Below are 25,840 nucleotides of genomic sequence, written 5' to 3' on the forward strand. Positions count from 1 at the left end.
ATGAATTACAAAGGCACACACTCATAAACAGCTTCACACCTTAACTCATCACATAGTTTAAGTACATTACTACACAGCCAAATTATTTTTCTCAGAAGATAAACAGGCAGCTAGCTGACTGCAAGTGTGAAATGGTGTTATGTTACAATGCATGCGGATCACAAATTCATCAGCTAAAAACTACAGCTAGGATGGCACCACTCAATTCACCTTAGGACAAGGAATCTTACAGGCAGCTTTGCTGGTGACCCTTCTTGTCCTGAATACTCAGGTGACTACATATTACCAGAAAACTGGCTTTTGGTAATCTGAAGATTACTTGAATGAATGCAAGCCTGGCTATACCTATGAAAATAATTAAGAGTGTAAAACTGAAAGAGCTGGCACACTACAAATATGCCACTAGATCATCATTTAAGTACTGGGGGAGGGGAAAATAGGTGCTATAAAGACAAAGAAAAAAAAATTGACAAAGATCTCCCTTGAACTGTGCAAACTGAGCAAAACCCAATACTTAACTGGTGTACAACTTACAACATTTACAAATTCTGGAAACATACAGCTATAGGGAAACTTCCATCACAGCAGAAGATCATATTTCAGTTTCCTGCAGGACATAACCCAATCCCAGCCCAGGACCAATTGTGTTTGTATGTGGAAGCAGTACAGAGCCAGAAAATTCACTACAAAACTGGTCTTCAGAGGAAGAAGTGTGACAAGAGAAATTGCTTACTCTCAGCAAGGTAGTTTGACACATCCAACTCACTGCTATAATATCCACATCCAACTCACAGCTACATAAAAACTACATGACAGTGAGAACAGGAATATCAGCTAGCAATACAGATATTTTCTACTTATAAATTTGATACTGAATGACAGCTGCTCCTCACCTTGTCACATGGACACCCCAAGCTCTCAGTAGGTTGGTATTTTCAGAAAAGAACTGCTTCCCATAGTTGAGCTAATGTTAAAGAAAACAACAACAAACCCTAAAAAAAAAATTAAAATCACAGCCTTTGTTTTGGGTCTGGTTTAATGACAGAAAACTCTTTCCTGCCTCCTCTACAAAGTGCTCACTGATTTCCTGACTGCCCTCCCATCATGTCCCTGCTGACATGCCTGTGACCGCCAGACTCTGGGAAGCACTGCAGTACTGGTTGGGTGATCTCACCCTTGCCAGGGACTCCAGAGTTTGAAGAATGCATGTGGTAAAACAACCAGATTAATAGTTTGGTTGAAAAACGGAAAACAAAACAAAAAGTAAAAAAATTGGTTTTACTGTATTATAAAGTCTTAGGCCGAAAGAGTGCCAAAGCAATTAAAGTTCAATGCATTTGGGAATTGCATTAAACTGCATATTCCTGATCTGTAGAAAGGAAAGTCTGCTTTGCCCACCTGAAAGCAAAAAAAATTAGTATGATAAATACAACAGAGAAATACTTAAATTGCATAAGACCTCTACTTCCCTCTCCTTTCTTTAAAGAAAGTGTATCTTCCAATCTACCACACAGTTCTCTCTCAATTCCCTTTAGGTCTTCACCTGATTTACATCTCATTAAACTGTTATTTACATGAGAAAAAATAGATTTTATGTACTCTATACATCCACACCACAGTAATTTTTATATTTTTTTGTGTCCAGACAAGCTCTGAGTGAGCAAGGACAATCCACAGGCTAAAGCAGAAGCAGTTTTGAAAAACAGAAAAAAAGAGCAGATCACAGCAGTAACACCCCCATCTCAGTGACAATCAGTATTGATTATCAGAGTGAGTATAGCTTGTACTGGTTGCAAGAGTACACAAATAAATAGGTTAACTTCCAACATCACTTAAAAGGAAGAGGGGGTCCTAAAGGAAAGGGAGAAACAACACTACACTATACAAAACCTGACAGCCAGAGAAAACCTTTCCACTTGACTTTCCCAATTGAAAGATCTTTTTGAGCATTGTTTTCCATTCCCATTGAGTGACATGAAATTTGTGTGGGCAAAGCTGATGGGAAGAAAGGCAGGGAAAAAAGAATAAAAAGAAGCTAGCCTTGAAATTAACTAGGTATTCAGTACCTTTTCACTGTTTCAGTGGCATCTCTCATACCTCCTGATCTCTGTCATAAAAGCAGGAAGAATTCTACTAAGAAGCTGATACACCATGGTATTAACAGAAGCAATAGAAATAATAATTAAAGTATGGATAAAGCAGTGACTTCAGACTCTGGGACTTTCTCAGTAATTGGTCTGCTGGAAGGAGTCAAGGCAGATTTCACAGCACTGAAGAGTGAAAAACCATATTCAGACATGACAAGTGATGCTGCATTGACTGTCCAAGTGTAGAATGGGGATGCCCAGAGCACTGTGTATAACTTAAGAAACCCAACCATAAAAAAAAGATGAATAAATCTCAGTCCAGTCCATTGCTCAAAGCCAGGAAAGGCTTTTAAATTTTTTCTTGAGGGAGGGATTCAAGCCTGCTGCTTTCTGTGTGCGAATTTTGCTCTTCTTGGCAAGCCCTTTTTTTCCTCTTAAAATCTGAATTAAAATAGCTGTGGTTTACAATGCAAACCCAAAATCCAGACATCAGAGGATGTGGACAGCAGCAATCAACCCTTTGGCCGCACACACACAGCAGAGCTGGCTGCTGAGCAGTGACATAGGTAAGGCCACAGTCCTATCACTGTGACAATCCTCCCTTTGCTCAGCCTTACACAGCAAACAAGGTGGATTTGCTTGTGGTGATGACCTATGCACCACACCCTACCACCCCAGTACAGAGTTCTGCTCCTCCAAAAGGCATTTTTTCTTTCTGTTCTTAGCCTCAGGAAAAAGGAAATTGCAGGCTATTGCTGTTCCTCAGTCCCTGAGTAAGACCCGTGAAAGAAACAAATTTTGCAAGCCAGTGCTTCTCTACGTCCAGCAACATTGCTTTCCACAGAGAGGTGGGATGAGAGATATTCCAGCATGGGGCAATATATACAAATTTATTCCAAAGGAACTGGACTGCGTTTCTATATATGTACATTAAAGAGTTAGAGTGGTTCTTTAAAAGAACCAGCTGAACATGAAACTACCAAGCCAGCAAGAAAAAAATAGATTTCGTGTTTATCTAACTAACATAAATCTTATAAATTTTAATAGTGAAGCTTTAACACACTTGAGGCTCACACATGGGAGATGAAAGTAGGGAAAAGGTTTCATGAAAAGGCAGCATGAAGAAATCTGGTTTTTTAATTAGGCAGCTAGATGATTTGCAATGAAGGACTGCAATGTTAGCATCTGCCACAATCTGCATCACTATGGTGGAGAATGGGTAATTGTGCCTGTCTCCTAAATGACTGCTAGCAGCATCCAAGCCACATGACAAACTTCCAAACTTGAACATCCCCCAAACACAGAAGTACACGTTCATGCTGAGAAAAAGACAGGAGGAGCTCAGGGTTACTCTATACACACAACTTCATGGTGAATGTGAGTATGAAGACTTGTTCTTGAAACCCAGTGAGAATGACAGCACCATGACCCTGAATGAAGCGAAGTGGTGACAGCAAGATCTGTCCTCACCACCTTGGTGAAACAGGAGAGTATTTTCCCTGTCTTGTAGTTGAGGACTCAAGGCAAACAGGCTCTCTTTTGGGTTTTTTAAGGCCAGGAATCTGCAAGAGATAGAATGAGTCCAGGTGACTTGAAACACAACCCTGAAGCTCACCATGCACCTTTAGATCATGCCTGCTCTACCTGCAAAATTCTGCACGTCTCATTTTGAACCAAAACTAAGATTTAAAAAGAATTATTGATTACATGAAATGGCTATGATTGTAACATGCTTATCAAACTTAGTAAGGCTAGGTGTTTTGTTTTTTCCTTTGCATTCCTGTTAACCCAGAAGAAGCCTGCAGTCATTTTTAGGTTCACAAATGAAAACTGATGTGGGAGCTGTTACTCCTCCTGCCAGTGGGTGTCTTTTCTTTAGCACTAAAGCAGACACAAGGCTGTAGATTTATCTGAAAAACACATAAGCAGTGTTTCAGCTGTACTGGTCATAAGGTTTCAGAATGAACACCTCTTCTTTTTCAGATGGATTGCTAAAAGAGACCATTGCAGGCACTCTGCAGATTCTGGAAGACATTGACCTTTCCTTCCTTGGACTCAATTCACATTTTTCACTTCATGGTCTTGTGGGATTATTATCTGTAATTGAAAGTAAAAGTGTAGATTAAGGAAAATATTTTTGCGCAAGGAACTCAATTGTATGGCCAATTCTGTGGCTAAGGAATTACAGAACACATTCAGTCCTTATTAAATGTTATTTCTGAAATGTATGTTAATTAAAGAAGGTTGAAGATGCAGGCTGACTGGCTGAAGACAAACAACAATCTCAGACTGTTGCAAAGACAGTGTTTCCCCCAATGGAGACAGAACGGATGGCCAGTCTTACTCAGATTGCATCTCTTGAGAGGACGATTTATAACGTACAAGACAGGAGAAATTTATTTGCTAACATATGGAAAACATTCATAGGCTCTACTGAGGATCTGGAATTAAAGCAACACAACTACATATTGTTAAAACTTCTAAACGGAGATTTCATTTTAGAAATAGGTGTTTTTCCCTCAAGTCAGTGGCATTTATTTCTATACACTTTTGCTTTCTGCCCTGCTAGGTATGAATTTCAGAACAGAGATTTGTATCAATTCATCAAATTGCTGTAGGTTTAATCCACAGCCAAAACCATCACATCAGAAAGTCCTGTTTTTACAAATATAGCTCATGCTTCAGAATGAGGGATGGAGAGCATACATGGTAGGTATGGGGCAAGGTGCTGCTGCCCAAGTTATAGTCTTGGTGCTGCAAGTTTCAGTGATGGGAGGAGGTTAGGCTATCAACACTGGCAATGCCCCCCAAGCAAATGCTCAAATATCCACAGCTGCAGATAATTCACCCCCTTAAAAACAAAAAACCCTCACCCCACCTTCTGGAATAAGAAAATTATCCTCCACTAAACCACACAAAATCATAGCCTGGGGGAGAGCTCTGCCTCTAGGGCAATCTTTCTCCTCCTTGTGAAAATAACCTGCTGGGTGCCTGGGAGGATTGCACACTGTCTGGTGTACGAGTTGCATGCACAATTATATGCACAAAGTCATCATCCCACGTCGTGGTATTGAAGTGAAGAGGATCAGGGATGGTATAAAAGCCCTTTGTCAGTCAATATCCAACAGCTGTATCGGGGGCAGTGCTTGTATGGAATGAGGGTGGTTGTTTTAGAGCCGGTACCATTACACTGCTGGTACCATTACACAACATGCAGTGCAAACGCTTTATCTGACGTGCAAGATAAAGCTGGGGTGGCCATCTGTAAAGTAGCACAAGAAAAAGTAAAGTTTTGGACTGCTGTGGCTCAACAGATTGAAACATCTTCAAGGAGGGGCAGGACCTTGGGCCAAATATTTGAGGCAGCATCAGCAGCATCAGCGACGGCTGGGATTTTCAGAGACGGGTAAATGACTGATTAAATGACTCAATCATGCAGATGCTTTCGAGAACTCTGCCGCACGCAGTTAAGTTTATTCATGCATGTGTGGGAGAGGGGGAGGACTGTGAAGATTTTAATAACTACCTTAGGAAATAAAAAAGAACAACTGTGCTTTCTCTTCAAAACAGAGCAAAAAAAAAAAAAAACCAAAACTTAAAAATTTATTGCTGTGGCTGGACAAAGGAGTTCATAGGAAAGTTAGAGTGAAGATTTTTGTGTAATGATGACCAAATGGACTACAATCAACAAGTTGAAAAGTAGAGTACAGAGAAAGAATGAAACACAAGGATAAAAATAAAATACATCACAGCCCTATCAATTTCTCCCAGTCTAAAAGCCCTCCACATTTCAGTCTGTTATTTCTGTCTTATGCAGACTTCATACTCCACCATCACCTACTAGGATTCCCAGATAAAGGGAAGTTAAGAACTTCAAGGAGCTTAAGGACTGCAGTGAAAGGAAAGAGTTTATTCAGAGAAAGCAAAGAAATACTGAGCAAAAAGATGTTCCTAAAGCTTTGTGTTTGGAATACAACACCACACACACTCTGATGTGACAGCCTGACCAACAGCACTACATATCAGTGTAGTCCTTCTCACCCCTCTGGAGATCACACAACATGCAGAGAGCACGGTCAGGCAGGGGACAATCCTGGGTGTGAATGTCACCCTGGATCCCAATAAAGTGCAGCAGCTGATGTTTCCCTCCTTGCTAATCAAGCAGCTTCTTCCTCCTTTTCTGACTGAGCATCCTACCCATAAATAACCTGCACAGTAGGGGGTTATCTGTCACCTTCCTAGGGTCAAGAAAGGGGGAAAACATCTCTTGGTGACTCTGATGCAGCTGGAACACCATCCATCCAGCTTTCCTAATGTAAAGCAACATCTACTTAAAGGCAGTAACTTCTTCCTCCAGTAAAAAGCACCCTACGAGCTGAAAAATCAACACTCAACCACAAGCTTGTGGAGAAATTCAGGAGCACTCCCAGGTCCCTAAACATCAGCTGGTAGTATTTTAGCAAAACCAATCCTTTTCTGCTTCCACAGGTTACTTTTCACAGCTTTAATACTGTGCATTTCCTTGTCTAACCCAGCAAGAGCTGGCCCATGTCTGCCCAGGGCACATTTTGACAGTGGTTCCCTTTCTGTCAAGCACAGAAGAACCACACACAAGTCCAGCACGGCGTCACAGCTCACCCAGGGAATCAGGGGACAAACCAGCACAAATCAGTAAACTGCTCTGGCTCCAGCAGGGCCTCCCCCAGGTCCATCCAGTCCCAACACCTATAAATCACTTCTGGCAGGTAATTGGGAAGCAGCTGCAAATGATAGTTTTGCTGTGGAGTGCAGGAAGTCACCTTTTAACCCTGCCTGCTGTTGTTTGTCTCCCAGAGCTGTGACAAAAGGGCAGATGCAGACAACATGCCAGGCATCAGGAGGATCTGGTCAAAACACAGTAGGGAAGCTGCCCTGGTCCTATAATCACCCTCAAAGCCATATTTTGGCTTGGGGTGCTTCACAGTGCCCATTTTCAAACAGGCTTGCTGCCTGTCCTCATTTGTATCTTCTTCACCCTAAAGATGTTGGGAAGACACCTCTTCTATCCCAAAGACACCTCTGATAGAGTTGGCTCCTGCTGCTCTGAGGATACCCCACCTCCACAAAGGAATATTATATGTTATAATATAACTAACACACGTATATGTGTGCAGGGGTGAGGTTGCAATTGGAGTTGAGCAAATATATTTAATAACACAAAGTATTTGTTGTGAGTATCTTGTTTTCAGTCCCATGGAATATCTGTGATCAGAATACAATTTCATCTGACAGAATTTGGGTTTTTTTTCCTTTTAAAGTACACAAGTGAAGCAAGGACAAGAGGTTCTTCTGTCTCAGGAAGACTCTCAAATACATTTTAGACATTACAGTAATATTTAAGTCACTGTTGGCTAGGTAGATGGCATGCCACAGTGCTTTCATCCAGCTGAGAAACACCTGCTTGAACTTCCTACATTTCATGCATAGGTGAAACACCTTCAAAATTGGCTTTTGTTAATAACTGCAAAACAAAACCTTATTTCTTTGAGTATATACCTGAGTAGCAGCGACCTACTTGAGTTTGTGGGAGACTTCTCAAGGATGGACAGAAAGGTAGAAAAGATGTGTGCACTACTCAGACTAAGCCTAGGAAATTTGAGGGTGATGATTTCCTCACTTCTAGCCCTGACAACTTCTGCTCTGCCATGCTTTGCTTTTCACGTGGCTACAGGAAGCCAACAGAAACTAAATGCTTTATATTCTGTAAAGGATTTACTTCCATCAAATAAAACACACCCATTGGCCAAACACAATGGCTGCTGGGAGCCAAGGCCAAAGCACAGAGAGAAAAACCCTTTCCAACTTCTCCATGTAAACCAGACCATAAAGAAGAACGACTTTGGGTGACATATACTTACTGTGAAGACATCATCATCACCGACCTCAGCCTCATTGTGAAGTGTGGATGAGGAAGTGGTAGACCCTAGAAAAAAACAAACAAACACAAAACAACAGCTTTTTAAACAAACAACATTTCTGCTCAACTTTTAAAAATTATTAATTTTTTATTAGGCTGGTAAACATCAGAATTCTCACAACTTGGTATGCTGCAGATGTGTTAAAGAATGCCTCAAATTATTGTAGAAAAAGCCATCTCTTGGTAGCTGGGTTGGAAAGGTAAAATTTGAAAGTATTTCTTGACATGCAACTGCATGGCTGCCAATGCTAATTAAAATAGCAGTTAGCACTTCCAATTACAGAAGATTTTAATTTCTGAAGAATGGTAAAACTACATACTCAAGACCAGATCCTCAGCCATCAAGAAACCATTTACAAGTTATTTTTTACGTATCTCCTAAATCTAAGGGGAAAATTACTTTTTATTTAAAAAACAACAAACTTCACTTTGACAACGAAGCATTAGATTGGGTTTTTTTCTTCTTCTGATTTCACAATTTATTATATATAATAAAGGTCTTCTCTATTATCAGCTTTTTCTTGGAGAACCACCTTGCCTCACCTAAGCAAAGTAATTGAAACTAGCTGAAATGTGTAAATACCACAGACAAGAGCAAAATACTACTGGGGTGCAGTTCTCATTAATTACATGGCAATTGTCTGGGAAAGTGGGGAATCACATTAAAAAAAAACATTCTTCCAACCTGTTTCCCCATTCCATGGGTGTCCTCCTTCCCCAGAGTCACTTGAGAGCCTGGTCAGCACCCACACCACAGACACCCAGGGAGGGTGGCACATGCCATTGCTGGACTTGACTGTGGCAAATATGGGGTGAGCCTGGTCCCCACACGTGGGCTAAGAGTCCTGTATCCCCTTTCCAGCCAGCCTCACCCCAATGAGGCTGCCAAGGAGGGTGAGTGCAGTGAGATGCTCCGATGTGGGGAGAAATCCCAAGTCAATGGCATTTTTCTGTTGATTTTTTTTATGTAAGCCCACTGTTATACTGAATTAGGGCCACATCACATTCCTAACTGAAATAGTTGAATGGTTTGTACCACCTTAATTCTGGACATTTTAAAAAATATCGTGATTTATCTAATGCTATCTGCACCAGCCTTGGCTGCTCTCAGTTGCATCACCACAAAGATCTGCAGAGTGAAGTGCAAAAGCCCACTTAAAACACTAAGTAACGTGAAAACATTTATGCCATTTGCTACATTAGCTTAAGAAGTAAAAAATCCAAACCCTTTACAGAGCTGCATAGGCTTCCTGCACTTGTACATGAAGCTTCTATGTTTCTGATGCTACAGAGAACTATTGATTAAATATTAACAATAAAGCAGGGATTGAAGTTTCAAGTGCTCATAGCTTTTTGTGCTTAATATTACCTGCTAAATTTGATCAACTACATGAAAAATAAATAAATAAAAAAAAGAACAAGAAATGAAATCCGCTGCCTGAGGTTATGTGTGCACAAGCCAGATGTTGTTTTTCATTCAGAAAGCCTTATTTGGAAGTTAGGAATACATTCATGAGGATCAGTCTGTGTTATTAATGGGGTAAATATAGATTTGCTGATTTTGAAGTATCTGAGGTATAGCAGAACTTGATTTTAATTGTAAAATGGATAAGAAAGAGCCAAACAGGAGTTGCCATGTGCCAACATCACTACACTACTCATCTTGAAACTTTGCACAATCTTGTGCCACTTACATAAAACATCACTTTTATGACTGAAAATGCTTCCCAGTTTGAGCGAGAAAAGAGAATAAAGTGGAAAACCTAACTGCAAGTTGTTCATGTTAACAGCACAGGAAAAAGTGAATTGATTAATACTTGAGAAGATTCTTCCTCTAACTGATGAGGTATTGAGCAGGAAAGAGACCTGGGGGATTTAATTCTCTCCCAGTATCTACCATTTCCATGTTATAGCAAGGACAGGGAATCCAGAACACTAAGCTGTCTCATGGAGTCTATGTCCTCAAAAAGAAACACACTTGTATATATATATTTTAGATAATATCCTCAAAACTATTATCATCTGTATATAAAATACACTGGTCACACCTCATGAGGAGAAAGGCTTTGGACCACAAAGTCCCTACATAAAGTGGCAGGATTAAAAAAACAAAAAAGAAAAAAAAAATCAAGCAAAAGAATGAAGAATCAAATTTCATTAAAATACTCCTGAATTGTAACTGTATTAAGATTGCCTGATTGCAATGAAATGTGGAAAGGAAAAAATTATGACAGCTTCAAAGCACAGGCAATTCAAATGCATTTTTACAGAATTAAAACAACAAAACAAAAACACAACAAAGTCTTCAAGAACTACCATCCAAATAAGCGGATGCAGACAAAACTAATTAGTGAGAAACAACAAAGTTTTATTCAACTCCAGGCAGGAATTCATACCCTGGCTTAACAAAGCCTCTGCAAGATGAGAATCCGCTGCATATAAAGATGAGCCTGGACTACGTGAGTTGCCATTGCTAGTGTGAAAAAAAAGCCTATCAGAAAAGCAGTAATGACAGACTTGATGACAACTAAAGGGCAAGTCTAGACAGACTAGGCCAGATAGGATGGGAAAGTACTTGGACAGAAATCCCTTCTCCTTAAGGGATTTCCTAAGTGATTCTAAGTAAGCTGGGGCTTGCTCAGCACAGAGTAAGTGCCCAGCTATGCTCAGATATGTGCACAAGAGATGTCCAGTTTCAGAGGATCTTAAACTCATCCCTCTTCCCAGCTCTGTGACTCAACACCTTCCCCACTGTTCCAAGGGTGGAGGTGGCCACCCCCATGTTACCTTCAATGAGGTCCTCGATGGCTTTCCTCACTCCTCTGTCGAAGGCTCGAGCGTCAGCAGGGCTTTGAAAAGTTAGCCCAAACTTTCTGTTGTCAACTTTCCAGTGGTGGAAGGTGGGGTTTGCCTTGGTGTACACCAGGTCCTTCTTCACAAAGCACTCCAACACCACCTGGGAGGGAATAAGTCCCAAAAGAGGAGCAAAGTCACTTCTCCCACCCCAAGGACAGAGCCGGCACAGTCTCAGCCCCAACCTAAAAGCCAGCCAAGTCATGCCTCACATAGAGGAACATCATTCCCTACCAAACCACGGCTAATCAACACCAGACACAGTAATTATTCTCATAGCCATTGCACATTTATCTTTTGCTCATGCTCTGGGTGGGTGCTTGCTTCCTACCCCAAAAGCCTATTTTGCACCTGGACCCAACATGGCACAGCTTACAGCCTGCACGTGCTCAGCTGGAGGGAGAACCTCTTCCTTTGAAAGAGGTTTAACAGAATCTTTGCTTAACAGAAATTTTATCCATCAGCTTCAGATTTCAGGAGGTGCTGTAATATTCCTCCCTCACTTCCGGCCAGGCACTCATCTCAAGCTTCTCTGTACCAAGAAACCAGCATGCTCAGGGAATACAGAAATGGCTCCTAAGTCTTACCCCATCCCCCAAAAACCATAAGCATGGCTCCAAAATAGTGTCCAAAAAAGCATCCTCAGTAAAATCGTATTGCAAAAAATAAACTGCTTGACACAACTTTAAAACAGCAGTCTGAAAGAAAGATAATTTCTGACTCAAATGATATGGGTCTTTTTTTGTTCAAAAACTGAGTTGACAGAGCCTGTGCAGGGAGCATATTTTTAAGCTAGCCTATCTTTTCACAGGAATGAATATACAGAAAGGCCATAACAAATTACAACAGCTTTTTCACTGTGAGGGTGACAGAACACTGTAACAGGCAGTCCAGTGAGGTTATGGAATCTCCTTCTCTAGAAACATTAAAAAACTGTCTGGACACATCCCTTAGGTGATCCTGCTCAGGCAGGGGTTTGGACTCCATGATCTTTCGAGGTCCCTTTCCAACCCCCAACATTCTGTGATCCTGTGTGATTCTGTGATATTCTCACTCTGCTCGTTCAAACCTTGAACATCATGCACAGCATAAATAATTCATGGCCGTTTTAAAGGCTTCCACTGAATTACTCAGTGCAATGTGACTGGTTTCATGGGTTTTTTACACTTCGATTCACTTCTCATGTACCTCTGCTAGGTCTTAGGAAAAACAAACAACCCAGGCCCTTTTTCAGTCATCAAAGGACGTCTTTGCACATGAATGTTGAAAATTTACCTGCTCCTTGCAGGTGGCAGCACAATAACCTAGATAGCAAAAAAATGGCAATTCAAGATGAGGATGGGTTAGTTTTGTCCAATCTATCTGCACACGCTTGGTTTTAATTTTTTAAAAAAAACTTGCACAAGAATACAATAGCAATAGATCTGGGATAATTCTCATTATAAGAACAGACAAAAGTTGAATTAGGTTCTATTACCAATTTGTCTTTCTGCCTTTCACCATGGATTAGAAATCCACTTCTTCCATTGCCCTCCGGGTACGTGACCTTGCAGACACCAACTCTACTGAGACCGCCTCCTTCTTGTGGCAACCATCCCCCACTGGAGTCATCTCGGGTCATAACCACAGCTTTGACTCGCACAATATAGCTGTCACTGCAATGGTAACAAAACAAAAACAAAACAAAACCTTTTGTGAGCATCATACGGTCTCCTCGGGGTGTTTTTCGTGAGGGCTGATCCAGTCCGAACACAGATTTTTCTGCCCAGGATGGAAATCCACCTCTGTGGTGGATGGGCTTGCCTGATGCGAGCCACCAGAGGAAAGAGACACATCAAACAGCAAGGAATGCCTTGGGTTTCCAAACACAAACACACAGATCAGACAACTCATCACCCCAGACACTCCTATCCCTTGTGTAGTTGGGACAGTGAGTAGAGAGCAGAGTAAGCCAGGCAGCACCCCAAGGCCACCACCCATAAGGGATGGATGCACTCAGGCATCAGGTCTCCAAAGAACATGTGAATGTAACATGTGAAGCTCAAATAACCCACGAACAAAGTGTTTGAAGCCTTTTGTGATAAAATTAGTGAAGTGAGAAGATGACACTCAAATTCTTCTGCTATTAGGACAGCCTTATGGGAAAAAACCCCACAAATGTGGCTCCAGCTGTACTTCAGATGAAAGGAGACAGGAACCACTTTCAGTTCAGGTCATCATGACCACACAATATCCCTAAAACAGCTCCACCAGCATTTCAAAGGGCTTCCAAAGGCAGCACCACCTCATAACTGAGTAAGAAGCTACTCTGGAAACACCTGAGAGATCTGGGGATAAACCAGGTGCATGTTGCAAGAAGTCAATAGAGCTCCCATAGTGGGGGACTCCACTCCCCCAGGCTCCCTCCAATAACCTTTCCACAGAGCAGCTGCTCCAGCATCTGTCATTTGGGAGCAGAAAACCTACTTCAGGTTGTAAGCAAAACCTGTGTAAGCAAAAATCCCTGCCCGTTAAAATGCCCTTGCATTGGGCACACAATAGACTTTAAGCCAGAACAGGTTGTTCCCATGCCAGAGCTACTGGGAAATACCAAAATTAGCTTTTCCATCCTCATGCTGTTGCTGAGTCCTGGCTTGGTATAACCAGCACACCAGCTGAGCTCTCCAGAAGAAAGCTCAACCTGTAGAGGGCTCCAAGAGGAGGTCTTTCAAAACAGGTATCATCCTTTAAAAGAAGAAATTCCTCCTTGAGGAAAGCTCTGATTTTCCCAGAATCCTAAGCAACATAGCAACAGAAAGGGTCCTTTCTATCCAAAATTAAAAGCAAAGGTAGTTTTCTATCTCCTGAACTAGGTAAAATTGCCTTTTGTTTTCAGACATTATTTTTGCATCACTTTTGTAAATCCAAGTGCTAATAATTTGAAGTCTGACTTTCCCTTTCTCTAATATGACCAGAGTTTTTTTAATACTTTAGCAAGCAGCCTCACAAATCCTACTTGAAGGCAGTTTTGACACCAGACCAAGGGAAGCAGCGAGCACCTTCTGGGCAGAGGCATTTGGGACCTGCTAAGCCCCTCTGCAGCTGGAGACTCACAAAATATGTGCCTTTACTTTATGATACACCAACTTTTTCACTGGACCTACACAATGAAGGCAGAACACAGATGCTTCAGGTCTGTCCCCTCTTGCTCTGAAGACTTGACACTGTCTGATAAAAGCATGCTCAGATACATTGCCTGTACCACAGCTGAAACATGCAGAGTATTCACAGAACTGAGAAGCAAGGTTTTTAATATTTTTTCGCTCTGAGTCCTTAAGGCTGCATCCTGGTACAGGAAACAGGGCAAGCACATCTATAAACAGATCCAGTTACCTTTTTATTGGCTAATGAAAACACATTTCTAGATTTTAGTGACTGCAACTTCAATCTCGTCGTACTGATACTCAAAATTAAACTGAATACTTCAGTTCATTTCCTACTGTACAAAAATTCAGCTGCTTCCATCCAAGCCAATTTATGTTTTCTTCTCTGTACCTTCCCATATGGTCTATAGAGATTAGCAATTAACAGATAGAGAAAAAAAAAGAAAGCTAGCTACATGTTATATAGTTCTGCTCCCCAAGGATCCTTTCTGGACTTATTTTTAAGTCTTCTCACTTCTGGGGAATTCCCATTAAATTTCAAACTCTCTCCTGAAGTTTGAGTTGCCCAATATGATCTTCCTTCCCATCCTCCCACAAGTCATCCACTCAAACTGCTGCTTATTCCTCTACACTTGAAATTGCCACTGGCAATGCAGTTATGGCAGCAGCCAGAGCCTCTGGCTATCCCAAAAGTAACATCATCTTCAGTTATTTTGCTGCAGGAATGATCCATTTGAAGGAAAATTAAGAAAGCAGCAACAACTTGGTACTTTGTGATTTCCACCAATTATCTGCATGTTTCCATCACTTCTCTAGGCCAGTAATTATGTATGAATACAACTAGATGCCTACAAGTCAAATTTAGATCCTCTGACTACTATCCCTGCCCGTTAAAATGGCAGTCTGGTGGGACACAGACATCATTTTCATTTGTATATCTGTGCTGAACCTATAACCAATGGCTCTTACAAACTCTGCCACCAAGGCCATCCATTTCACCCATGTGCCCACCAGCTCTGTGATTAGATGCAACAAATATCAGAGGAAAAGATGGGCACTTTGTTAACTCCAACTGATGGTTCTGGTTTTGAGTGGTATTTTTTGGAAGTCAGCATCCTCATCCAGGGATGTGTCATGCATCTGTATATAGCATCTATATGTAGCATCTATAATTAGCATCTATAGTAGCATCTATAATTGCTACTGGTTCAGGAGACCAGTAAGAAGACGGACAAGTTTTGGACTAAATTTGGCACCTAGTATCTGCCTACAGCAGAGATGTTCCTGTGACAGCAGAGGACTGGGAGGCAAGGGGATGGAGAAACAAACTGGAATTGCAATTTTTTGACCCAAAGAGGGCAAGGTAATTTGCATGAAAAGTAGAATGACAGCTTTTGAAAAATGTGGTGGGTGACTCACTTAAGGAAACCTGAGCGTAAAGTAGAAGATGTTAAAGTTCTACTCCTTTCCTAATAATTTGCTGCATTTATCTGTCACTCCCAAATACTATGCAGAGCACAAAACAAATTGCATTTCTTCCAGCCTCCTTAGATACATCAAATCAGAAAATCTCATTTCCATCCCCTGACCACAGCAGGAAGACCTCAGCCTCCCTGTTAGAAGAGAACCTTGTCCTGCAGAAAAGGGTTCACCTTTGGAAAGGTCAGCAGAACTCTGGCTCCATTAATGCAATCCATTGGCAGACTTTCCTGCAGATTCAGAAGTCCCAGGTGACACTGTGGTTCTTGCTCAGCCCTGTCCCCACTGCCTTCAGGAATCACATGCAACTTACTCTGAGGGATTTAGAAAAAAAGAAAGAAAATAAAGAGGGAAAGATGGTGTGTTTAAGGCTTTTTAGGGCTTTAAGTCTTGGTTTAGTCACTGGAACAGGACTCAGAAGCTGCACATTGAGTTTCCAAGGACATACACTTCTTCCTTCAGTTTTATGTGTCAAAATCTTGCCTGCTGTTTCCATCCACAAGCCTAGAATAGGCAATGCTTCTTTCCCTCATGTCAGTGTTGATAAATACTTGGGAGGTACTCAAATATTTCAGGTCCATATAAGGACCTTGCTTCCTCAGCATAAAAGCTGTTTATTTTCCTTGGTATTTAATTCTATGCGATTGCACTGAGGCTCTGTATTGTTGCAAGTGCTCAAAATCTTGCAGTGCAAAGGAGTGACCTGAAAACCTCACCTGTGCCATTACTTTGGTGAAACAAGATTTCAGGAGTGAAACAACCATATTCAAGTCAGCCCTCTGTACTTTATCACAGCAACAGTGCAGTCCAAAAGAAACAGTTAACGAGGTACACAAATATATTTGGTCCATTCCCATTAATGAGATACTGATTGCTGCCGAGATCAGATAACACAAGCCTTTCATATAGTTAAAAATGAAACAAACAAACAAAAAGCAACCCGCAGTAGCCTTAGTTCCCTTTATTTTTATTGGCTTCTTAAACTTTAAGACAGCTCTAATTGTCAGGTTAACGGCCTACACACTATGCATTTCATGCAAACTATTCTTAATTATGCTCTTAAATGGAATACTTTGGTATCTTAACCCCACAGATTTGTCTTCAACATCCTTAAAAAGCTTGGGAAGAAAAGTATCTGCAGGGATTCCCAGCTGCATGGCAGCCGGCCAGCGTGTTCCAGAGCTGCTTCAGGTTGTTTGCCTGCCCCACCCAAAGCAAAAAACCATAATGAACTTGGGGAGTAAAGGTAGCACAGAAAACCATGTGTTGTTTTTATTGGAAAGAAAAGAGAGCCCTTTAAAAGTTATAGCTTGTGGGTGTGCATATATATATATATATATATATTAAAAAAAAAAAAAAAGAGTGCGTGCATGTATAATTGCTACTCTGAAGGATACTGAGTATTTTTCCTACCCAAGAAGTGACAGAATGATTACTTTTCTGATAACTGAACTGTAGTTTACCTTTCACAAGGCACCTGTGTGCCCAAGAGAAAGGTGACATTTAAGGTGGATAGAAGTGCAAAGCCACACTGTAAAACAGAGCTGACACCATGCAGCAGTTCCCGACACAAACCCCATCACTTACAGCAACTCCAGGGAAAACTGCTGAAAAACAAAGCCTTGTTGTAGGCCTGCTGTGAGCTTACGGCTGCAATCCTGCATCCAGGACTAAATGGCAAATGATTCCTCTGTGAGCCAAGGTTTTAATTTTGCCAGCATCTTTGTAAAAGGAGGGTTGAAGTACACAGCTCCCTTCGACAAGCCACTCTTCTTTTCCACTTCATTTCTATCACAGTCACACTCTTAGCACCTGAAACACTTCCTGAACATGGTCCATAATTCAGTTTTGGTTTTTTTTTCCTCTCTAGCCAGGCTGGTCGACCAAAATACAAACCTTACAAAGCTGCTGTGCTAATGCTGCCATATGGCACTTCAGTAGTTTCCTCCTTTCTCAACTTTCCAGCTTACAAGGCCAAGAGAAATTCAAATCTCATACAGAAAGGTAATTGCATTTAATGGGTTTCAGAAATATGGACTGTTATCTTCAACTCATCTACATTCCCAGATTTCACCAGAGAGCCAGAAGGACTGCAGGAGGCTGCAAGGGCAACAGCAACAGAGGTCTGGCCATTCAGCTGAACACCAGGCACTTAAACACAATTTAAAACTACTTGTATCCATGCAAATTTAACTTTCTGACTACTGGGGCATACCCTGCTTCTGGCTCAGCTGGCTGTATGTCACAGTGCTCTTTGCTCTCCATCCCTGCCCCAGCAAATGACAGCTGGAGCTAAAGCCATCCAGTTCTGTCCTGGTGATCTCTAGAAGTTGTATCACAGGATCCTCTCTGGAGTTCATCCTATAGCCAGAAAGCAGAGGTATTTTGATGGAAGTAATGAATGACTGCTATTTCTGGAGTTCTACTTTCTGGATCTGATGCTTGGTTCATGAACCTACTAGCAAGTGTGAATTATCTGCAGATTACAGACAGCATTTTCTTCTTCAAAACCCTAACATCACTTTGTTAGAGGGAAAACTTCTGAGCACATGGAGCCAGGGTGAAATACAGTTTGATTTTGATACCATTGAAGATTCCCAGCAAGTCTGAAGCTTTTTCATGAAATATCAGCAAGAATAAAAGCCACCTGGACCTCTCAGGTCAGACCCAACATTAAAATGGTGCCTGCAGAAAACCATGGAAAACCTCCTAAAAGTTTTCCTTGCCCTGACCTTTGCATTACACCAGGAACACAAAGCCACCACTCCTGTTAACCTATCTCTAGTATAACAAATTTGCAAACTATATTTTTATGTCTTTCAAATCTAGTAGCTGCCACAATAGAAGGGTACCTATGAAATTTTCTTTTCCACAAGGTCAGAGTAAAATACAAGACAGTTCAATCTCTATGAGCCTTGATCCCGTGATGCTGGCTGTGTCCTGTGGTACGTTTGTCCTGGGGCACTTTACCTTAAACCAATACTAACCTTGCAAGCTCAGACTCAGGACATTTCTTTCGCTCTAAGCAAAATGAGGAAGCTTTGTTGGCATTTAACATTTTCTCCCAACTTACTTCAGAAAATGGAGCAGAGTTTTCTCTTCTAGCTACATAATTTGCCCCGGCTACTGTACCGAGTTTGACAACACTGACCATTTCATGGGAAAAAAAAGGAAAAAGCTAATATATTAACTCCAAGAACACTGATAGCTGCAGCAGCACAGGAGCCCTGCCCGAAATGAAGCACTTATGCAGGATTCCGAAATCACTGCCAGTAAGCTGTAACACACTCACAGTCCGACTGGCACCATAAAGATTATTCACTGGTGGGGGTTTTGCAGCTGGCTGAATGGTGCCCAAAATCTTGTGTGCAGCAAAAAGAAAAAAAAAAAATCGAACACAGCAGGGTGATCACTCTGATGGACTGTGATGGACTTGGATGCAGCAGGGATGCTTGGAGGCTCAAGCACCATTAAAATTTTGTTCTTCCCACATGACACATGGCTTCGTGCAAGGAACACAACTCCAGAAGGCTGGAGCAAACCCAAAGAAGTACCTTTTAATTTTACTTTTCATTCCTTGATGCCTCTTCTGGGTCCAGAGCAGCCCCAAAGGCAGAATAAAGTGGAGTCAGGTCCTCCATGGCCAGTGCCCAGCAGGCCTGGGTTGGCTTCAAGCACTGCAGCCCACCCAAAAAGCCTCCATAAGAAAGATTAATAGCAGTTTTGCTTGTTTGGGGTTTTGTTTGTTTGCCTTTGGTTTTGTTTTTTTTCAGAAGGAAGAGGACTGCTCAAAAAAGCAAGACACCTGCAACAATCTGGCTGCCCACCTCCACATCTCCTTTTTACACTGAAGCAATGCCAAACAAAGGAATCCTTTCACCAAAAGGGTTTGTTAAAAACATTTGAGGCTGATTTTACTGAGTTTACCAGAAACAGCTCTACCCTACTTGCTTGAATGAGATTTCATATCCCATAATTCCTTAAGATCCTTCCTGGAAGTACACAGGAAACTCATTTAAAAAATGTTTATATATTTATAAATTACGCATACATAATATAGATAAGCTAGATGTGAAGATTTGTATAGATTGATTTCTTATACACACAAAAAATATAAACAATAATAATTTTACAAATAACACATACAAAGGCATCAGCTTCTGCCAGAAGAGTAACTCTCACAGGGTATTTTTACAATGCAATGTCCCAACTAATTTGGATGCACAAAACTAGCAGACAAGAGCAATTTTCCACTGCAGACAGGGCCCTTGACCCTTACTGATCTGGTGTTAAAAATCATCTGTGTTGTGCACAGGCAGGGCAGCACACCAACTATTCACACAGCTGCAGGGTTGGGTCTCTTAGCCCTCCATGGACTAAATCCCATTTTTTGTCCCCTCCCCTTCTGCCACAAGGCAATCCCCACAGAATGCCATACCCATGGGCAAAGCCTTAAATGAACCAGCCAAGTGGCTTTTTAGGGACAAAAAGCAGGCTTGCAAACATGCTGACAAGCAAGTGAAGATCTACTGATGCAGCTCGAGCACACGGACTTTAAAGGCTTTTCCCAGAAATGAGCTTACTTTGCAAGCAGTAAGGAATTAAAATGGAAGTCTAACTGCAACAAGGGTAGATTTACTACTCAAAGCTCTGCTGAAACATCTATATAGCATACATATGGTTGAAGTTATTGAAACCCATGGCAAATCTTGGTAGAAGAATACCCAAAAAGTTGTGCATTTTTTTCTAAAAGACAGGCATGACACCACTGGGACACATACTGACAAAACTTTTAATGAGCAACCTCTAAAAAAAAAAAAAAAAATCACAGTGAATGTCTCTCAGTGGAGAATTGAGTTACCTCAGGACCTCATCACAGCTTTGTGGACAGCTGCTTTGTCACTGATTGCAAATCACAGGACTGGGGGTTATCGAAAAAAGTTCCTCAAGTTTAAGGGATCAGTTTTGCAATAAATCCTTACTGCTGCACCCAGTGGTATGCTTTAGAAAGTTGTCAGGAACAGGAGAACAATAAATAAATAAATAAATAATCAGCAGTTAAATAACATAATGCAATTTAATAATTTGTCCTGCAGGTCATCAAGCCAGCATGCAGCGCGAGCATGAGTTGCACACTCACGTCCCACTAGTTTCATGCAAGAGTACAAAATATTAATCCATTTCAAGGAAAGCTAATTAATATTATCATTTATTGTAATAAGAAAGGAAGCTGTTAATGCATGACTGCATTTATTTTATACCACATGCAAGATAAGCAAAAAGTACATAAAAGCTTAGCCAGCCAAACAGGTAGTTGCATGAGATCTGCATCCTGATTTCACCCCCACCTCTGAAAAAAGCCACAACCAAGTTGTATCCTAGTTTTTTTCCGACATATACTGACCATAAACACTGTTAGTGTTATCTTATGTTAGCTAATAAACGGACTTATCTAGTGAAAATAAGAAAGAAACCTAATAAGCACAGCAACTGTGTTCCAGCTTTAGATGTTTTATTGCCATCCTTATTTTATAAAATGTGACTAGAGATTTGATACCACTTGCCAAAAATTAGAGAGGAGTGTAACAGAGAGATCTGCTCAATTCACAAGATGACACTATTTCCTCATGACCCTCTTCCCATCCAGTGAATTTTTGCTGTCATGCCACAAACTTCCAGGATGCCCACGATGCCACCAATCCTGCTGGCCAGACAAGGCATCCCATTATTCCTGTATAACATAATGTTTTACAGATTAAGTGCTACCAGTCCTAATGCAGCTGTATTACAGTGTAAGCAAGGGGTAGTTACCTTCAGCTACAGAATCAGTGATACTCCGGAACATGTATGTACACACATATGTATGCAGTACTTCTAAAAAAAATCAAAGTTTACAAAGAAAAAAAAACACAAACCAGAAATGGCTCAACCTAAGTAATCTGCATTTTCCTCCACTCTCCTCCATTTTGATGAGTGCACAATGCAACTATATTTATCCCCTTGTAAACATCCTCCATGACACGTATGATACAACTACAAAGGATAGACAATATTTTGCAAATATAAAAACAATTTCTGTGACTCAGTTCCAGCTGAATCTATATCAGAGACGGGGAAGAGGGAGTAAGCAGGATAATTGCAGTCTAAATCTAAAGGGGTTTTATCTTTTGCCAGGTAAATGCATTAAAAAAAATAAAAGACAACATTCTTAACTACATCAAAACCAGCATGCATGTTGATTTTCCCCTCCATCCCTCGTTAACCATGCAACCCCATGAAATACTGAGATGGAGAGGGACATCAAAGGACTCAGCTTTCCAGGCAGTACCTATTTTCCTCTCGGGATTTAAGGGGAAGGGCGCATGTTAAACCATTACCATATATGAAAGTCTGTGTTTCATAGAACCCATACATAGTCACTGATAAATCATATGCTGATTTAGAAAAGATTCAGAGGCACTGTGGGGGCAGATGTGGGAGAGCAGAGGGGGAAAAAAAATAAAATAAAAATGAAATTATACCACAGCAAGAACACACTCACCATACCTGCTGGGGGATGCCATTTCCTCTACATTTTACACACCAATTGCTCTGTTTTACCATCATTGCCACTTCCAGCCTCCTGATCGGTGCTGGCTGCCCCAGGTCCCAGCTGGCGGCTGCTTCCGAGGGAGTGAGTGGCTTCTCCCCCATTCGTGATTCAGTCTCCTTGAGGGATGTGCTGCATTGTACTGGGTGAGTCATCCCAGAGGTATTCTGCATATTACAGCCCTGGTTGGACCATTACTCACTCCCAGCATCCTCCCGGCTCTGAGAGCACCAGTACACGCACTGGCCAAAGATCCTTGCTTTCCCCACCCCAGTTATAAGCTGGAAAAAAAAAAAAAATTAATTACAATACAACTGCCATAAACTAATAATGGGGGTGTTTGGCTGACAGAGCAAACGTGCTGCTTTAGAGGTTGCACCAGACCAGCAGGCACGTCACTCAGGACTGCAAACAGGTCCAAAGTTGAAAAGCGTCATCTCCGCTAACCCCAGCTGCACTTTATTCCCCAAAAGCTGCAAACGCAGCGCTGGGACCAAGGGTCCAAACGACTCAAACAGGCTTGGGGGGGGAAGCACTCAGCCTCCTGACGTGCCTCTCTCCATCACAGCTTTAATGGGATTTTAATATTTCCAGCTTGCCAACAAGTTGGTAATTTTATCAACTGTGGGTCCTTTTGTACCATACCTATGGAGGGAGTCCATGCAACTAAAGCACCAACACAGCTACATCCCTACACAAAAGCTTCCATTTTGGGCAGCTGGATCCAAGCATTCCCCTGCTGCTCAGAAACTTCCATAACCCTTTCAACTCCTCGGTCACCCAATGTGTCTCCCACCCCTCAAGTTATAAGATCATCCTTAAATGCCCTCTCACTTTTTTTTAAGGAGAGACATTGCTCAGTCAAGAACTGCCTCAGTACCAATAACAAGAATAAAAATGGTGACATCTGGGCCCTGAAAGCAGCATCTTAAAAAAAATTTGCCCAAATTCTAAAGTAATACACTCTGATAGCTGGGCAGAAGGAGGAGGAAGAAAGCTCACTTAAGTGTTTACAGGCTCAGCTGCTTCTGCCTTCCTTAAACCCAAAGTGTTTTAGCTTTTATCTGAGGCAAAAATCCCTTTTTTCCAGGATGGAGAACAGTGGCCAAGGTGATGCTGCCTGAAAACATCTTTTAGGAAAAGCCGCTTTCCCCATTGCACAGATAAACCAACCTAAAAATCACACACACTCTTGAAAACTTCAAGCTGGGACCATGGAAACATCAAGCTTGAACCACAAGGCTACACAGAGGATGCTTCAGACATCCCAAGTTTCCAAGACAGAAGCACTTGTTTGCTGCTGTGCTCCAGCACCCAGCGAGCACATGTACAGGTGTAGTTGTGGGCACTTAATCTCCCTGTGGCTGGGATTTTGTCACAACAATGGAATTAAGCTACAGTACAAAGCCATACTGAAGGCAAGAGGCAGCATTTTAAGTTTGTTATAGTGGGATGAAATGACAGCTGCATTTACCTTTCTTCAGTAAGCATAAAAAGGTCCTTAAATGTAATGGGCATTGTGTTCTGGTAGGACTGCATTTGTGACCACTTGGTAACTCATTTCCCCATCAGAGCATTGTGCTAACCAAGTAATTAAAAAAAAAAAAAAAAAAAGTACTGTATTTAAAAACACATAATTAATTGTACATCCCAGTCTACAACCTGTCCTGCCCATACAAGCCAGGCTTTTCTGCCTTGATATCCTCTTCAATTTGCAGCAGGAGTGCTCTTACCATCAAATGTTTAACGCAGCCCCCATCAGCTCTGTCCTCAGTCATCTCCAGCAAGAATTCGCCACACAAGCCCAAAGCAGCACCAGCCAGAAAAATTAAAGAAAGATGCCTGGCCCTTTTTGTTGCCAGTCCAGTTTCTAAAGTTTTTGTCCCATGGGACGGAGGAAGATGAAATTAGCCTCCCAGTGTAAGACAAAACTATCTTTGAATAAGCTGTGTTGTAATTGTATTTTTTGAAATGACAGCCTGAGTGGTCCGCTTAGAAACTAAAAGTGCAGGACACAGTGGGAGTCCTGACTGAGCCGTGGCTTACAGAGGAGCAGCAGTAATAAACACAATCCTGGTACTACACATCAAAAGATGGGTTTATGTGGAAAAGCCATCGTGCTGTAAAGCTCCCACAATTTAGCAGCTGCCGCAGGGTAGCTCTCAGCTCACGTGGCTGGGCTGAGCCACAGCTTGGGTTGTTCCACACAGTCGCCTGTTTGCTGGTGCGTGGCAGGATCAGGTAGGGAGAAACACTGTGCTTGAAAATGGGAGACACAGAAAAGCTCTCTTATGTGCTCAATCTGTATGAAAAATAATGCCTTCACCTTCCGTTCTGAGGATCTGCTGCATCAGTCAGTAAGAAGAACCACCACCTAATTCAGCTGGCTTCAAGCCCTGTTCCCAAGGGTTTTCTCCAAAGGGAAGTGGATATCAAGTCACCAGATAGCTGTGAGCATCAACTGAATCACTGGTTGGGATCCCACTTTTCCAAGTGTTCTTTGAACTTAAGGCTAAGCTAACGAACCTCAGCTCCAGAGTTGGCAAAGCTGCTGCACTTTTTATTGTCATTTTCCCCCTTAAATACTGCCCTGTCTGGAAACACCTTAGCACATCCATCCCAACTAGCTTGGTGATAAATCCCAAAAGCATTCTCCAAAGCATTTTCCAAGCTTGGATTGGTGCATGGCTGCTCTAATACATGAACATTTTCCCCAGCTTCCAGCAGGATGGGATGCATGCTGCTACAGGGTTTTGCTATTAGAAATCTAAAGTAAACATTGAACTGGAGAGCCAACAAGCCAGTGGATTTGCTTTCCACTGCCTGCCAGCCAACTACAACCATGGTTCAAAGAGCTGAGACTGCAGTCAGAGCAAGAGGAGCCCATTTTCACTGTAGCTGCTGGAACATTTCTAATTAAGAGAATAAAATTCAGTCACCTCCTTAATGCCAGTTGTATTAACAGGTACTGAACTTCTGCAGCACAACACTGACCCAGTGCACAGAACCAAGCCCTGAAAGCATGTGAACAAGGGAGAAAGATGTTTCAGCACAATTTTGGTGCAGTGTAGGCTTCTGAATACCTGCAACCCCTGATTTGTAAAGGATACTCTTAAACTTGCTTATACTTTGGGAACACCAGGCAACCTAACTGGTACAGCATTTAAGATTTGATACAGCAATAGCACCTGAACATTCTTTACTGTGCCTTGTGAGGATATAAAGAAGGTGGCTTTTCTCTATTTTTGTCAAAATTTGAAAAAGCACAAAACCCAACAACAAATACAAACAGAGGACTTTAGATATAGATGATGTAGCTTTCTGTCTAGCACTTGATATATGCATTTCATCCATTGCTGTCCTTGTTGCCCACAAAGTTTTCTTGAATACAGGATTTATTCAAATTCCATTGTAGTGAAGAGCTGAGAGTATAGCAGAAATATGAAAAAGGCAGGAAAAACTCAACTTTTGGAATGACTTCAAACTTTCCATGATGTTCTTAAGACTGCTGAACATTCAGGAGCACTGATATGCTCCTCCTTACCTAACATTACCATGCTTTCCCTTTATTCCATGAAACTGAAGTAAGGCTCTCCTCTCTCATGCTGTATATCTCTGCCAATACAAAAGCAAGTTATCAGAAGTCCAACTGAACAATGCCTTCAGCAGCTAAGGAGCCTGCTGGGGGACAGGTGGTCCATAAAAGCCCATATAGGAGCAGTTCTGGTCATGG

General features: G+C 41.6%; 1 protein-coding gene across 2 annotated transcripts in view; it reads right to left on the reverse strand.

Moving 5' to 3' along the window:
• The window catches only part of SPRED2 (sprouty related EVH1 domain containing 2), a 67,754-nt gene that overhangs the window by 16,832 nt on the left and 25,082 nt on the right, over positions 1 to 25,840 (reverse strand). The window contains exons 1-4 of one of the 2 annotated variants that reach the window (XM_008494985.2): positions 22,065 to 22,394; positions 12,374 to 12,551; positions 10,831 to 10,999; positions 7,985 to 8,049 (exon numbers count right to left, since the gene is read on the reverse strand). In XM_008494985.2, the coding sequence (XP_008493207.1) occupies positions 7,985 to 8,049; positions 10,831 to 10,999; positions 12,374 to 12,551; positions 22,065 to 22,081 (429 nt within the window). In that variant the 5' untranslated portion in view covers positions 22,082 to 22,394. Of the gene's footprint in view, positions 1 to 7,984; positions 8,050 to 10,830; positions 11,000 to 12,373; positions 12,552 to 22,064; positions 22,395 to 25,840 lie in introns of those variants that run through there. The other variant, XM_030447625.1, reaches the window with a different exon arrangement.

The sequence above is a fragment of the Calypte anna genome, chromosome 3, assembly GCF_003957555.1.
Source record: "Calypte anna isolate BGI_N300 chromosome 3, bCalAnn1_v1.p, whole genome shotgun sequence".
NCBI lineage: Eukaryota > Metazoa > Chordata > Aves > Apodiformes > Trochilidae > Calypte > Calypte anna.